Source organism: Perca flavescens, chromosome 4 (assembly GCF_004354835.1).
Source record: "Perca flavescens isolate YP-PL-M2 chromosome 4, PFLA_1.0, whole genome shotgun sequence".
Lineage (NCBI taxonomy): Eukaryota > Metazoa > Chordata > Actinopteri > Perciformes > Percidae > Perca > Perca flavescens.
In genome coordinates this window covers 31693768-31705787 of record NC_041334.1, presented here as the reverse complement: position 1 = coordinate 31705787, position 12020 = coordinate 31693768, and the positions used below count along the sequence as shown (strand labels likewise).

Sequence of the window (12020 nt, the reverse complement as noted above, 5' to 3'; positions counted from 1 at the left end):
CAGATTTATGATGACATATAGTCATTGAGCACACACAGGCATAGAGACACATACATGCTTATATACACACAGCAATAAAATATTGTGGAACCACCCTGGTTGCCTAATTGCCTATGAGAATAAAGGGAGGGGCCAGAGTTTTATTACATCTGCGTCAACTATCTGAGACAACTTTCAAACTCATCCTATATTGCAATGACGTCGTCACCTCTCGAGGATAACCGCAGGGAATGATAATGATTTAACCCTGGTTATTTCATCATCTGGTCACCAGGTGAGAACTATCAATACAGACACTGGCTGTGCCAATGAAACACTTTCTATCTGTGGCAAATTGTAACATGATATCGTGCAGCAAAACAGCTGGGACGGAAGAAAAATATTTATTTGTGAAACCAGAATGTAGGGAGTGTTTCTACAGGACACATGACAATAATAATACATTTACTGAAGCTTAAGACATGGGTGTTGGCTTTCTTAACCTTCACCTTCCACACTTTTTAAGATGCTTCACTTTTTAACTTGAACTTTATTTGAACAACATACTCAGCAAATGACAGAAGTGGAAAGACAGCATTACATTCTACATTACCAAAAACACAAATACAGTGTGTATGTGGGAGAAAAGTATATTCAGGTGTATCCAAAGCCATTACTTTGCTGCCATTGTTTTCATGTCATTTACAAGAGAAAATGTAAGTGCAAAGTGCAATTTGAGTAATCATGTTGAGCCTTTTTTTCCTACCTATGAGTTGGGTGTATTGCACATTCCTTTGTGCAGTTCTTGGGTGGGGTGTGCAGACAATACAGTCTTTGAGTGAATCACTGTGATGAAATCAGCCTTTCACTTGTGTTTTAGTAGCACACCTCAGCAAAATATGAAAATAATGTATTCTCCTATTTGAGTTTAAACCAGCCAGACATGAAACTCTTGTTGTGGCAGCACACAGGTTGAATGGTCACTAAAACTACTCTTCCTTGTTGCCTGTGACATTAAAGGGTTTAAGGATGCTAAGCTGTTGCGAGTATTCATAGGAGAACTCCCAGTAGTAAAGAAATGCGAACGAGAGCTGAGCCCTGAGGGGAACACAATTAATTGGGAGGCAGTTTGGTACAACATTTTCTATGGTTCCAAGATCCCAAATCGCCAGTATATCCACTTCAACATATGCCATAGGAAGAGATACGTCTCAAAAGCCATTCCCACTCCCTATTGTACATTCTGTCAACCTGAACAAACTGGAACTTTCCTGCATATGGTCTGGGAGTGTGAACAGGTGCATGAGTTCTGGCATAAAACAACATCAATCATATCTGATGTGGTAGGATATCTAATCCCTACTAGGATTCAACCTGTAACATCACTCTAAATGCAATATGGAATACACTGAATGGCAAGAAGTCACATCCCTCTTAGATTTCTTCCAGAATTAAGACATATACACATAACTTAATACTAGCAGACATGGATTTAGTTTAGTTTATTAGTTTATAATGTCATGGACAGTCCCCTTTAATGAACTATACAGTAAAAGGAGCAGCTTTAGCCTCAACGGCTAATTTCCAGTTGTAGTCCCCAGCCAGCTGATAATAGGCATCCTAAAATACAATGATTAACATATTAAAATCAGTTACATTACATCTGTAATAACAGCAGGCCTAAACAAAAAGGGTTAAAACATACAAATGATGATTAAAGACTATTAAAACACACCAGAGGGCCAATCTGTTGCGTTGATTAAATATGAGAATCTGCGGATACATAACTGTTTGTTAAGGAAAAGCTCAGGAGCAGCACAACTTATTTTATATACGTGAAGAATGTTCGGGAAACTATGATGACTTACACAAGAGCATTTAACGAACACTCAATTGAGAAGAGAATTAAGAAGGCAGTACAGTATAACCACGATGTGTTATTGTGCAGTGCTGTCCCAACTCTCTGAAGATGGTGTATTTAAAAGGTCATTTTCTCAAAGGCAGAACAGGATACCCAGGGCTCGGTTTACCCCTATTTCCATTTCTAACCACTGGGGGACCATAGGCAGGCTGGGGGAACACATATTAATGTTAAAAAACCTCATAAAGTGAAATTTTCATGCCATGGGGCTTTAAGCTCATGCTGGAGGCGTTAAGTTTAGCTGAACCTTTCAGGTAAACAAAGATATTGCATGTGCCTAAACACAAATGCTAAAGCTTAGTTTAGCCTGTCTCTCTCTCTCTCTCTCTCTCTATCTCTGGCAAGTATGCTTAAATTTCAATTGCATAGCAAATTCTGTTTTTTAAATGCAAACCAAAAGACAAATTTCAGCTTTTTTAGACACAAAAAAGGAGACAATAAAGTATTTTCTATTGTATTCTATTTTCTATGCTATATTTAATCAAAAACTAATAACTGTTGTGTATTTAGTAGAATTTCATGTTATGGATTCCAGTCAGCCAGTGGGGGAGGGGGGGGCAGGGCAGTGGTTGTGACAGCTCATGGCGCCAATTAAGGTACTTTAGAAGACTTAATGCACAATTTGCATCAAAAATCATTCTCGGAGCCGTAACTCAGTCAAACTAAATTTCAGTTATATATTATATATATATTTATCTTGTGCTGTAAGCCTATGGACATGCAGGCAAAAAACTCTGGTGGTGGAGGTGGGGTTTGGGGATCAGCAGTCTGATGGTAGGCCCACAGTGTGCTCAATGGTGTTGTAAGCCCCCAACGTCTCCTTCCAGGCAGCGCTGCGACAATTGACTTCAAGGCACCTAACCATAACCCTAACCCTAACCATAACCATAACCATAACCATAACCATAACCATAACCATAACCATAGTCCTAATCCTAGTGCCTTCCAGGCAACGCTGCCTGAAAGGAGACGTTGGGGGCTTAAAACATAAACCCACATACTTTTAAAACCTCTGCTGCATTCCATCTGATAACCCAGTGTGGTTACACGGTAAAGGAATGTTGTCATACATGTTTGCTTTTCTATACCTTTTCTGTACCCGATGCCTTAAAAAGATTTACAGCCGCCGCACAGCCCTGCAGTATTACTACACGTTACAAATGCTCAAGCTTGTACATGTGTGTACACATGCACACACAGGCTTTTTCACACACCCCCGCAGCATGGTACACTCCCTGTCAGACAGACACACCTTTGCTGATGTGAAGTGCCAAATGACCCAGCCTGTAAAACTAGCTGGTGCACCATGGGAAACCAAAAAGATACGCCTTGTCCTGTAACCTCCCAAAGCCTAGTAGTAGGACTAGTGTCACTTGTGTGACCTGTGTTGTATGTTTCACCTGTGACTAGAGCTTATCAGATTTGCACAAAAAGAGTAATTTAAGTGAAAGAAACAAGTGATAGTTGAAGCTAAACATTTAGAACAGGAGTGTTCCCTGAGATAGGGCTGCTCGATTATGAAAAAAAAAATAAAAAATCATAATCACGATTAGTTTCATCAATATTGAAATCACCATTATTTAACACGATTACTCATTGACTTTTGAAAAGATGTTGGATTTACAGTTAAACAAATCAATAGGGAACACACCTTGAACTGTGAAATTTCCTTAAATACTTTTCCCGTTTTAACTTTTTTTTCCATTCTGAACACAAGACAAAATACGAGTTTCCTTGCAAATTGTAATGTGCAAAATAATTGTTTTGATTGAAAATGATTGGAGGAAATGCCAGATGTTGTCATAAACATGTTTGCGAGCGCCAGTGCCAAATAAGCACGCTTATGTAACTGGACTCCGATGCTAAACGGGCCCTCTTCTTTATATTTAGACCAGTGTCGTACCCTATAGTCACCAATATATGCACCACTGCCCTTCAGACATCTACAAACTCTGCCCATCACCACCTCACACACTGGGTCACCTACGCAGGCCCCTGTTCCCAGAGGGATTGCAGGGCTCGGCACAAAGTATACAGGCAGGGCATGATGCTTAACAACTCGGCAGCCATTTGCAGATACATAACTGTAAACCTTTACAGAATTTTAAAAAGACATTAAAAAAAAACATACATATACACTTTTTATAAAGATAAAGAGGAATTCCTAGTAACGATACATGTGACTTTCAGTAAAGATAAAAGTATTTCAGGAATTTATGGGTTTACTGCACCTCTTCAACAACAAATAGTTTTCTCGGGCGGCAGCTTTACATTCAAGCAGCTCTTATCTGATCAGCCAGCACTGCTCAGCAGGGGGAGACAAACACAAACGTTCCTTTACATATATACAGTATACTGCAATCCAGCATTGGCCATTCACTTCAGAACTATATGCACAGTACACCACAGTACACTACAGTAATGCAAGTAAGTCACAAAGTTGCTTACTTTTCTGACCTGTGGCCCTATTTTTAGGTCCTTTTTAGAAAGTTTGTTTTGTAGAAGTTATTAAATATTTCCAACTTATTTAATACTTTGATTTACCACTATATCGGTCAAGTTAAGTCAAAATGGGAAATATCACACATTTAGGGGAAAATAATGCCTTTTAAAGTTAATCTTGGAAGAAGTGTGTGTGTGTGTGTGTGTGTGGGGGGGGGTCCAGTATCTGTCAGTATGTCAGTACCTTGCTATAGTGAGACCCTGCACTGGGATAGTAGGTTGAAGACCTGCTACTATGGTGGACTTCAAGTGGAGCTGCTCCTCGTTGCTACAAACACATACTGTACATGCACCAGCTTGTGCTGAATGGGTTTTTGGCAATAAGTACAATGGAAAGTCTGTACAGGATGCTGTTATTTCAACCTATTGTGTTGGGGGTTTATTCATTTAACATCTGACAAAATGTTTCATGTACAAGTCTTATCATCTTGTTGCTATTCTTGCTTTTTCTAAAAAGAAAAATTGTAAAAGTCTAATGCTACATAACAATCAAAATGCATACTTTGGTCAAATAAGCATTTTATTATATTTAGTTTTTTTTGTAAGCAATATTTATGATGTTATTCAAATAATACATTGAGTTGAAAAAGTAACATTAAGACACTGCAGTGAATTTTACATCTGATCCCCACTTCGAGGAATAACAGGAACTATTCATATAGCTGACACAAGTATGCGTGTTGAAGCCTATCTCAGTTCAAACAGTCACACACCCTCATATCTAAACCCTGTATGTGTGACAAAGGCCCTTACAATAATTTATTTGAATTTGAAGCTTATGTTGTGCAGTCCATGCCAAGTTTTAAAGATCATTCAGCAGCTCATACACCCTTTGACAAGTTGTTCAGGTTTACTACAGTAAATTATCACATTCAGCATACCTACCAGTGCCAAGCTTTACTTAAGAGATATAAAAGTGTATTGCCAGAGGGTCAAACAGAAGAGAGGAGGGTGAAAAGTAGCAGATGTACTCACAAGACTCATCCAGTATGCTGCATACGCCATGAGGGATCAGCAGGCGAGAACACTGCCCTGAAATAAAGGCTTTTCCCTGCACTGCCACTCTCTCCTGTCTTACCAAACAGTGAGCCACTCCCCACACACTTCGGTAATGAACACTGAAAGCAGGGAGATGTAGACCTGCAGTGTATTAGTAGTAGGCTAGAAGTAGTTTTACTGGTATAGCCTATCTTTTGAAATGGTTTGTGTCCACTACATAACCAAAGAAGATCATTTATTTAAATACAACGTGCTCACTCCCATCCCCTCTCACATATTTTCAAGAAAAAGGAGCTTGGCAGAGTTTTTTTTTTTTTTTTTTTTTTTGAGCTTGGCAGAGTTGTATCGTGATAGCTCCCAGGAAAAACGCACGACGCTGCTTGGGGGAGGTGGGGGGGGGGCGTGGTTGTAGAAGTAGGCCTTGCGTCCATGGCATTAGGCCGATTGACCGATGATGCGATCGCATCATTTATATTTGTTTAACTGTAAATGCAGACAGGTCTGTCTGGCTCAATGGATACATTTCTGGGATAAAGCCTGTGATCTGGCGTCATGTCCCTCCCCTCTCGCTATCTCCGATATCGCCCCGGACTGTTGTGATTGGTTTAAAGATATACAAACAAGTCAAAGCGGGTTTTTTTCCCCCTATCGCATATGTGGCGTAGCCAGACCATACTGCAGTGCTGACCCAGGGCTGTGGAGGTGTAAAAAAAATAAATGAAAAAAAATGTAAAATAATAAATTAAATAGCCTATATAAGCATAGAAAACGAGTCCGACCTGCGCACGTAGCCTATAGACTTTTGGGTGTTCCGGAGATAATTTGCATCTGTAGCCTAAACACATTTTAAACTTGTAGCATACCATCTATTTGCTCCGTCATACAATACAGCAACAACAAAAAAAAAAAACACTTACTTCTTTCGCATCTGTTGTGGTTTTATGACTATGGCTTCTCTTTTTGCGTGGCATCTTCAAAACACGAGTGGAAAAACTTTCTCAGTTTCCTTCTGCGCCCTCAGTGCTCGGTTGGGAATATAGTCTACGGGCTGATCGGCAACACTTGGAGCAAATGAAGTTGCCCCTCCCGCTGAAAAAAACGTATGTCTCTGATGATTGATCATAGCTGGCACAAGCAAATGTTTTCGCAATATTGTGTGTGTGTGTGTGTGTGTGTGTGTGTGTGTGTGTGTGTGTGTGTGTGTGTGTGTGTGTGTGTGTGTGTGTGTGTTTAAGATGGAGTTGCAGAAAGTAAGGTTGCACTTCATAGGTTCTTTATACTGTATATGATGATGTTCAACTACTTGTCCGGACACTGAAATACTAATTTGACACCAATTTGATCTGATGAGAGGATAAAAGGGTCAGTGTGAACTATGTCCGTCAATATAAACTGCATTGAGTCATTTTCCGTATGATTCAGTGCATGTGGAGAGATATCCGTGTATTTTTCAGCTTGAAATCAACACAGGAAGGCATACGGGTATTGTTTTTTTTTTTTTTTTTTTTGACGGGACACGCCCCACAGACCAGTGAAGAGTTGACTCACCGCTAATGCTCTCCTTTTCCTCTGACAGAGTGCCTCCATTTAGCACACGCTGCCCTCTGGTGGATAAAACACAAAGCCACCGCAGGGCACATGACTGAATGTAAAAAAAGCTTCTAATAAAATCAACTGCATTATTTTATAAAGCACATTCCTACTGACATATATAATTACCTGGTATTCCAATATCTTTGTATTATATACTTATCATGGCCGGCATAATATGATTTTATGTTAGAATGCTAAAAATCTAAAATGATTAGCCATTTCATTAGTCGATCAACAGAAAATATATCTGCAATATTCTGTTACTCGATTAATCGTTTCAGTCACTTTTCAAGCAAAGCATTCTGTTTCTCAAATACAAGCATTGGTGGTTTTTCTCTGTTTACATAATTGGAAACTTCTTTGAGTTTTTTGATTTGTCCAAAAAAAGCTATATGAAGAGTCATTTTTTTCACACTTTTCTGACATTTTCTGACCAACTGATTAATTGAAACATCAATCAGTAGATTCCTAAAATATTCATTAGTAGCCCTAAATATAACACTTTAAAATATAACAGACTTTCAAGGTGCACAGTTGAAAGCTGGTTATGTGTTCTCGACCAGTGTAATTGTTTTTTATAGATGCTGCCAACACCTTTCTGTCTGCTTTACATTGGTGTTTGTTCTCCATGATAAGTAACAATGATAATGGTAAAAGTGATAAATAAAGTATTAGCATCAAACTTAAAGTACCAAAAGTAAAATTACTTATAGGCAGAGTGGCCATTTTTAGAATTATAATGATATAATATATATATATATATATATATATATATATATATATATATATATATATATATATATATATATATATATGTGTGTTGCAGCTGGTAAGGGGCTCATTTGAATGACTTTATATACTGTGTGGTAGCTTGAGAATTTTCTGAAGTCTGATCTTATCTTTATCTATACTAATACTATACATCAGCATTTATTTGTTGATTATATTTTGTATTATTAAATTAAAATTATTCAGTTATCAAATGAATGTAGTGGAGTAAAAATATAAAGTAGCAGAAAACTAAAGGACAAGTACCGCAAAAAAAGTAGTAAATGTGCTTAGTTACTTTTCACCCCTGTTCTACAGTCATATACTTCCACATCTTATAAATTATGTTTTGTTAAGTCAAACATGCACATACCCACTGTTTTCATATTTTCATAATGCTGTGTTTATGTCACTGCAATGTCATTTCTGCAGATGAATGGAATTGTAAGATACACTGGTAAGAATTGGTTTACATTAATAATACAGACTTAAAAACAATTATGAAATGAAAAATAATTTTAATTTTAATCAGGTGATAAAACATGTGATTAATAGTCAGTAACTATTGAAATTCAGCGATTAATCGCGATTAAGAAAAAATGTATCGTTTGACAGCGTTTCTTTTAAATGTCTGGTTAAAAAAGAACTCTTGTTATCCATTCAACACAATGTATTTTATTTTTAAACACACTGCACACTGGCAGGGAGACGGATGACTAAACTGCGCCTTCTGTCCTTGACCACTCATAAAAAAACATCTTATACCTTAGGAACGGTACGACAGAAAATTAAAGTGGTTTTGAAACCTTGACTTTTTCAAATCGCGGTATACCTTGAAACCGGTAACCAGCCCATGCCTAGTGTGCATCACTCTGATGCCATTCAGAGACAAAGTCCATCTGACATTCACACTTCCTGATAAAAGCATGAACCCCTGTCACATCCCCACAGGAATAAACAGTCTGTCACCTGGATGACACCAGAACGGCATTTCTACAGCATCTTCTGATAACAGATGACATTTGATTGAGCTTTGTTGACGTGAATGAATGAAACAGTTCTTAACCTTTGCTAGTTTTGTTTCAGTATTACTCACATTTAAAACAGCTGACACATTTATACAGCAAGTTATTGAACAAACTGTAGACTCCTTCTGCTGCTTCTTTGTTATAATAACAGACTTCTCAATGACAGCTGGTACAAAGATAGTCAATAAACATCTAAATTCACTGTCAGCTATCACTAGAAGAGCTATACATCTGGATGGATCAGTGGCCTTTATTAAAATTGCAAATAAAAATGTTTGATTTTGAATTGTATTGTTTTTAAGCACAATTTGAAGTAATCTATGATACTGTTAGGTATACATTCATATGTGTATGCATCTGGCAGTATATGTGTTTATATACTTTAAGTTCATATTATTATTTCCTTATTTTATTGTTTTACTATTTCATTACTACATTTCTACAAAGGGCTGCCCTATTTTATTTTCATTCTTGTTTTTACTGGCATGTGAAACAAATTTTATATATGCCTGTGTGAGAATTGCTAGGCTATATAAAGTTTATTAATATTTATACAGAAATCTTTCTCTTCTCAGGCTAAATGTATTAAACAATTATGTGATTGTGATTTAGGCATAGTTTACTCCATTTATTTATGTATTTATTTTTATGCTTGAATGGCTTTTTCTCACCCTCTGGAACCATGATTTTACCTGTAAAATTTCCTTTAAATTGCTTTAAAATCAGCATGCTTTCATAAAAATCAGACAAAAATTGTATTCCAGTTCAGCACCAATCAGAACATCATAAAAGAAATGTATCCGACACAATTCAACAGTGTTCTACAGATCTTATAACATAGTAACTCTTGTTTTTTTTAATTGTCACACATTTTCCTTCTGATGGCCATATCATGATTGATTGTTGAGTGTCACAGGCAGCAGATTTCACAGGGTTGGTGGGTGACATGGGAGTATATCAGTCCCATTCACTGGTGTTATTTGTCTCTTTTACTTCACAAGTATGTGTATAATGGTCATATTAGACTACAGTATGTTGATGCATGACAGACTTCAGTTTAATTTACTTTGAAAATCATTTTATTATCAAATCTTTTTAATATTATGTCTTTGGAATTTGAAAATGTACTATGCCTTGCAAAAACGGAATATAATATACATACAAAACCTGACAATAACGTATCAGCAAATAATTGTGCCTTTTGTGAAGAAACTACAAAATACAGTAATTGTCACTGATCCATAAATGTACTCTGAGATCAGTGGGAAGTGCAGTTGAAGTCATCACATCTACCATATTTGCCACACCTTATTGATTTTGGTTGAGTTACTGTCTGTTGAGGTGGCTGCAGTCACTGCAGCTTCATCTGCGTCATCCTCCAGCTAAAAGCAGAGGCTTTCCTTCACCGCCCATCTCTCGAGCTGGAAAAATAATTAGCTGAGGAAACATGCTTAGACCTTTGACCTCATTTGACAAAACTGATGTGTGTATTGCTTTTGTGCATTGGTGTGTGTGTGTGTGTGTGTGTGTGTGTGTGTGTGTGTGTGTGTGTGTGTCCTCCCAGGGGAATAAGGAAGGCCGAATGAGTATCTCAGAACACTGTGTTATAGACACCCTCACAGCTCAGCGATAAGGACAGAGGGTACTTACAATCAATGAAAACAAAGCCAAAGAGTCACTGCCCTGTAATGGAACCATGAAGTCCTGCAACAAAGACTGTCCATCTTGCCAATATTTCTGTGGCTCTTTAGCTGTGTGTTTCTGTGTGCCTGAGTGAGTACCTTGGTCAAAGCAAACAGTTGTTGCTAGGTAAACATGGATTAAACTCCAGATCTGGTGCAGACCTGTTTGCACATAGCCAGGTGACCCAAGGTATCAGTCATTATCAGTTCTGACGAGTTTTCCTCACAATAACTAACAAGCACACTCTATTTTTAGACAAACATTGTACATCTGAATTAAACTGAAGAGTGCCTTTGTATAATAGTGGACAAATAACACCCACTCTTACAACACCTTTAACTCTGGATAATTGTAGGCCTACACCTGTGATGTCACAGCACAATGATCCACTGTTTTAATCAGGAAACAACTCAAACATCATCTGATGCTGACAATATATCTTCCATAAAAACCTTTGAACTGCCTGCAAACACTGTTTGATTTAAGTTAACGAAAGAAAAGCAAGATACATTCAACATTTTACAATAAAAAAAAGCAACCAGAAAATATACCTGTAATATTATCACATTGAGTCAAATGTATTCCTCGCAAACGTAGGAAATTAATTCTGAACAACCCTTGCATGCAACAGTATTATTTCTGGAAATAAGTGAACCAAAAACCATGATCCACAACTCTCAATGCTGCATGATCACCTCTTTAAAAACATGTTACACTATCCAATATCCATGTATCACTCCCATGTCACATTATTGTCACAGAGTAGATAGATAATGTAGATGCCATCTTTTTTTCTACAAATCCCTATAGTCATATTTTGTATGCCAGTTTTGCTTGTTAATTATATGTCACTACAATTATTGCATATTTTTGGGTATATACGTATGTCACATCCATCTGGCATGTCTGATAACGTGAATAGCTCAGCGTAAAAATAGGCTTAGGCATTTTTTTAATTGACCTTTATATATAAATATCGATACACAAATATACATGTGTCAGTTTCAAGTCAAGCTAAATGTAGTCAAGCTGAATCAATGCCCAACTGATCATGCATTTTATTATTAACACATATGCGTTTCCTACTCTGACCAAAGTCCAAATGTTTGCTGTGAAAACAGTCTTTTGAGAGTGCACTAAACTTAACCTCTTTAAGTTTGTCAAAAATATTGTTAGCTTATTATCCATCCATCTTTGTCCGCTTATCCGGGTCGGGTCGCTTATTATCATTCTCAGCAACCAAGTTATTTTACTTTTGTTTCTTAGACTATATTTAACTGATTTGTCTTTTACTTATACGTTTTGAATGCACTGTTTTGCACTGTGGTATTACTACTTTTATTTCAGTGAAGGATGTGAAAACTGAACTGCTTGTCTGTGATTTAAATACTTGTAATATGATTTAGAGTTAGAACAACACATTTCTATTATGATTTATTGTTGTAATAGACTTCTCAGCTGCTGGAGTGACACCTTTCTCTTCACATCCCAGTGTTTGGTTTCAGTTTCATCATCTGATCTGCTGTGTGAGCGAGGAGCTGTCCGCG

The 12020-nt window shown here is 37.3% G+C and overlaps 1 protein-coding gene across 2 annotated transcripts in view; it reads right to left on the bottom strand.

Moving 5' to 3' along the window:
- Positions 1 to 6570, bottom strand: part of cast (calpastatin) — a 46229-nt gene extending 39659 nt beyond the window's left edge. The window contains exon 1 of one of the 2 annotated variants that reach the window (XM_028577012.1): positions 6319 to 6570. In XM_028577012.1, coding sequence (XP_028432813.1) covers positions 6319 to 6372 — 54 coding nt within the window. In that variant the 5' untranslated portion in view covers positions 6373 to 6570. Of the gene's footprint in view, positions 1 to 5377; positions 5647 to 6318 lie in introns of those variants that run through there. The other variant, XM_028577015.1, reaches the window with a different exon arrangement.
- Positions 6571 to 12020: the final 5450 nt, after the last annotated feature.